The sequence below is a fragment of the Olea europaea genome, unplaced genomic scaffold (genome assembly GCF_002742605.1).
Source record: "Olea europaea var. sylvestris unplaced genomic scaffold, O_europaea_v1 scaffold1707, whole genome shotgun sequence".
In the NCBI taxonomy this organism is placed as follows: domain Eukaryota; kingdom Viridiplantae; phylum Streptophyta; class Magnoliopsida; order Lamiales; family Oleaceae; genus Olea; species Olea europaea.
In genome coordinates, this window is record NW_019234759.1 from 137,365 (window position 1) to 141,379 (window position 4,015).

Here is a 4,015-nt window from a genome sequence, read left to right on the forward strand (position 1 = left end):
AGATATTGACTTGTAAGCGGTACTCTTGGCGTAGTGATCAAACATTGACGATAAAACAACGTGTCAATCAATAAACCTTTCTTTGGACCGATTTATTGATCACACATTAAACCAAATAATCGTCACACGTTTATCATTATAGATGCACGTGTATTCGGCTAAATATTGATATTCCTTTGGGCTGACCAATATTCTCATGAATAACACATGCACAAACACCTTTTAATATTCTAAGTTAGTCAATTTCCACAAGAGAGATTGCTTTGGCAACATGTTGCTTCAATTAACCAACTTTCGAATATTATATCTTTTAAAAGAGTCCTTAGTACCAAAATTTGAGAAAGTGAATCACCAATTTTGCATATTTTGATTAGTTTTAAACTTTAGGGGCCTTAGGATTAATAATTCAAAACTTTAAGGGGGCAAAATTAATTAATTCCAAACTTTAGGGGTTGAAATTAATAAACTTGAAACTTTAGGGACCAAAATTAATTAATTCAAAACTGTAGAGGATCAATTAGAACAAATTTTAAAACTTTTGGGGCCAAAATTGACCAATTCAAAACTTTAGGGGATCAAATTTTAAAAATTTGAATCTTTAGGGGTCAATTTGAATTAATTATGAACTTAGGGGGCCAATTTGAATTAATAATTAAATTTTGAGGGCTTTAATTACAAAATTCAGAACTTTAATGGCCCTGAATTAATTTATTTTAAACCTTAGGGACCGAATTATTAAATCCAAAACTTAAAGACCCAAATCTTAATATAACTTAAATGTTAGAGACTGAAACCTTTATTTTATAATCCTAACCCTAATTTCAACTAGGGACCTCAACTTATCTAATTTATAGAGGAAGCCCCCGCCCCCAAAAATTCAGAAATTGAAAAAACCCTAAATATTCTTTCTTTCTTCTCCTTTAGTAGCGCTGCCAGCACAATAGGCCGGCGCCCAAAGCAGTAGCGCCGGGCGCTGCTGCTGTTCTACAGTAGCCGCACTGCTGCGATAGGCCGGCGGCAGTGCTGCCGTTGGCGCTGCCTCCAGGTAGCCTTTTATATATATAATTTTTTTTTCTCAAACTATACAGAAATTTGAATTTCCAAAATCCTAAATCCAAAACCATAACTATAACGTGAATTCTTCTCAATTATTTTAATCCGAATTATGACAAAATAAACAAGAATAGCATACCGAATAGTTTTCAAATTCAACAAAATTAAATTCAAAGCTGTCAAATCTGAAAACTTCATAAAATATTACAAGAACCAAATTAAAACCTTTGATTCTCAATGATTCAACATGAAAAGGCTCTAATACCATTTGTTGGATAATTTAATACTTTAAATCACCGGATCTTTCATGTTAAATCATCAAGAAATTGAAGAATTAAAGCAGAAGCGTACCTGAATCAGATATGGTTAATGCAATAATGAATTTTGCGGTATAGTCTTTCAAATCTACATGCAGTCTCTTTTTCCTCTCTGTGATGTGATCCAGTAGAGAATGAATAATACGTGCGTGTGATCGGGGACCATAACCTATTTATATAGGGACGCCCTTTGATCTAATTCGACCCATCATAGAATTAGGATTTGGGCCCGATCTCTACACATATGTAAACCCACATTTTAATTGGATACATTAAAGCTCAAAATCGAAGCCTTATTAGATCATTTTAATTGGGTTCAACCGAATTCGATAGCCTATAATTTAACACACAATTATTCACACATATAAGTCCATCTATTGATTAAAAAATCCTTACAGTAAATACCAACTATAAGTAAAGTCCCCTACTTGTTCGTTCAATAATGATCCTTCTTCGCCCCTCGGGGCACTTCTCCATTGGCAAAGGACGAGTTCTCTCAAAACTGGCAGATCAGAGGTCGTGGGTTCGATTCTTGGGGCTCTTGGAAGGCAAGGCACATACTGGAAGGCAGGATTTATCCTGGAAGGTAGGAGTGTCTTGGAAGGCAAGGCGCAACATGGATTGGCTCGCTAGGCACTTTGACAGTCCAATTGGAGAGGTGCTCGGACCCTGGTCAGTTGGAGGCACATCCCGCCGTTTAACTGGTCTGTGTGAAGAGGGACCGGATCACATACCCAAGGAATAGTCGTCGAAGGAGGACACCTTGATAAAAAAAAATAATAAATAAAATAATAATAATAATAATGATAATGATCCTTCTTCGTTTAGTTGATAATTTATAGAATATTGAATGTTTCACAGTTTAAACTACGAGTATTCGCTAATAAGTAACATCAATTAATGCCATGTAAATAGGTTACACACCGCTAGTACCAGACAAATCCCTTTATTAGTTGAAGAACGGTAGTGTCCACATTCTTCGAATGTTAAAATAATGAATAATCAAGTTTCAGGGTAAATATTAGGGGACTCAAGACTGGAGTATATGCAGTGCTACTACAAGATTTATGTAATGGAATTCTTACCACAAAAGAAGAAGAAAGAAGAAAACGACGACGACGCCGTGGCATTACAAAAAATATGAATAATTCACTCATAATGAGTCATCAGTAAATAAAAGATGTGGTAATGTTTCGGGAAGATTGTGTGGTTTTAGAAAATCTATCTAAAATATTTTAGGGAAATATCTAGTTCAAAATATGTGGTTTAGAAGTCTCATAAAAATATGTGGTCTAGAAATCTCTAGAAAAATTTGTGGTTTAGAAGTTTTATGTAAACCCTATCTATAAAGAGATAGGGTCTTTCCATAGTGTAGCAAGTCAAGTGTACGAGTTTTGAAGTTGAGAAATACAAGTTTCCTTTTTGTTAACTTACTTCCTTCTATTAGTGTTGTCCTTTCTAAAAGTCTTAGGAAATTCAAATTAGTAAACCTCTTCTTCTATCAAAGCTCTAAAATCCTTGTGAAAAATGACAAGTGGGATGATTCTTTTTAAGTCCCCCAACTGAACAAGAATAACTACGATAATTGGAGCATAAGAATGAAGGCATTTTTCAGATTGCAAGATGTATGGAAGACCGTAGAGAAAGGCTACCTTGAATTGTGGTTAATTTTGGGGGTAAAACGTAACTTTTGGGGGTAAAACGACCGAAATCTTAGAAAATCTTGGGGGTAAAACGTAAAAGGTTGTAATGTGGATAAGACATTGAATTCAAATATAATATAATAGGGTATCATCTCTTTGGATAAAATGGAAGTGCATTAATAAAAAGAGAAGTATGAGACAAAATTTGTTAATTATCATTTCCATCATATCTACAAAATATCTCATTACTGTTGAAAAATATTATGTAAAACAAGCAATTCCTAAAAATGGAAAAGAAAACGAAAAAGTTTCACAAAAAGAAACAAAATAAAGATTTTCTTTTTTAAAGGGGTAAAAAATAAATTCTCTGCTTTCTAAAATATATTCCCTCGTATTATTGTAACTAAACTTGAATGTAAGAAATGAATCGATATTAATAAATAATTGAATCCCTACAAACAACCGGTGAAATAAAAAAGGATACAGTAAGTCCATCGAAATAAATGCCTATCTAATGTAGCAAAGGATGCTACCAAGTGAGCCACTTTTTTTTTTTTTTCCCATCCGTAGGAATAAAATAACACGTGCCACTATCACCACCTTGGAGAAGAGCTACAATATTGAAATGCCCATGAGCAAATGCAATTGCAAATGCGATTAAACACTTCAAACTTAAAGATTTAATAATAAAGTGCAGAAAAATAAAGTTGAACACGAAAAAAAAAATTTGATTGAAGCCCATAGGTTCACTAACCACTTTCAACGCCTAACTATTGAGTATTTATAGAAGTGTATAATGCCCTATATCTTGGAAAACGAAAAAGCTGACTACAATAGCTCAATCAATTATCGAGGTAGTGTCTCTCGAAGGCGACTACATGTGAAATTACTTGGTTTAAGAATGACTTGAAGGACCTAGGAATCAAGCATCTTTTGCCAATTATATTGTCCTATGATAATCAAGTTGTTTTACACATTGCCTCAAATCCAGTCTTCCATGAA

At 33.9% G+C, this 4,015-nt stretch overlaps 1 protein-coding gene across 1 annotated transcript in view; it reads right to left on the reverse strand.

Annotated features, from left to right (window-relative positions):
• Positions 1 to 895: 895 nt before the first annotated feature.
• The window catches only part of LOC111377679 (auxin response factor 2A-like), an 8,869-nt gene continuing 5,749 nt past the window's right edge, over positions 896 to 4,015 (reverse strand). Inside the window, exons 13-15 of the mRNA XM_023000807.1 lie at positions 2,861 to 2,932; positions 2,105 to 2,132; positions 896 to 1,050 (exon numbers count right to left, since the gene is read on the reverse strand). Of these exons, the coding sequence (XP_022856575.1) occupies positions 896 to 1,050; positions 2,105 to 2,132; positions 2,861 to 2,932 (255 nt within the window). The remainder of the gene's footprint in view (positions 1,051 to 2,104; positions 2,133 to 2,860; positions 2,933 to 4,015) is intronic.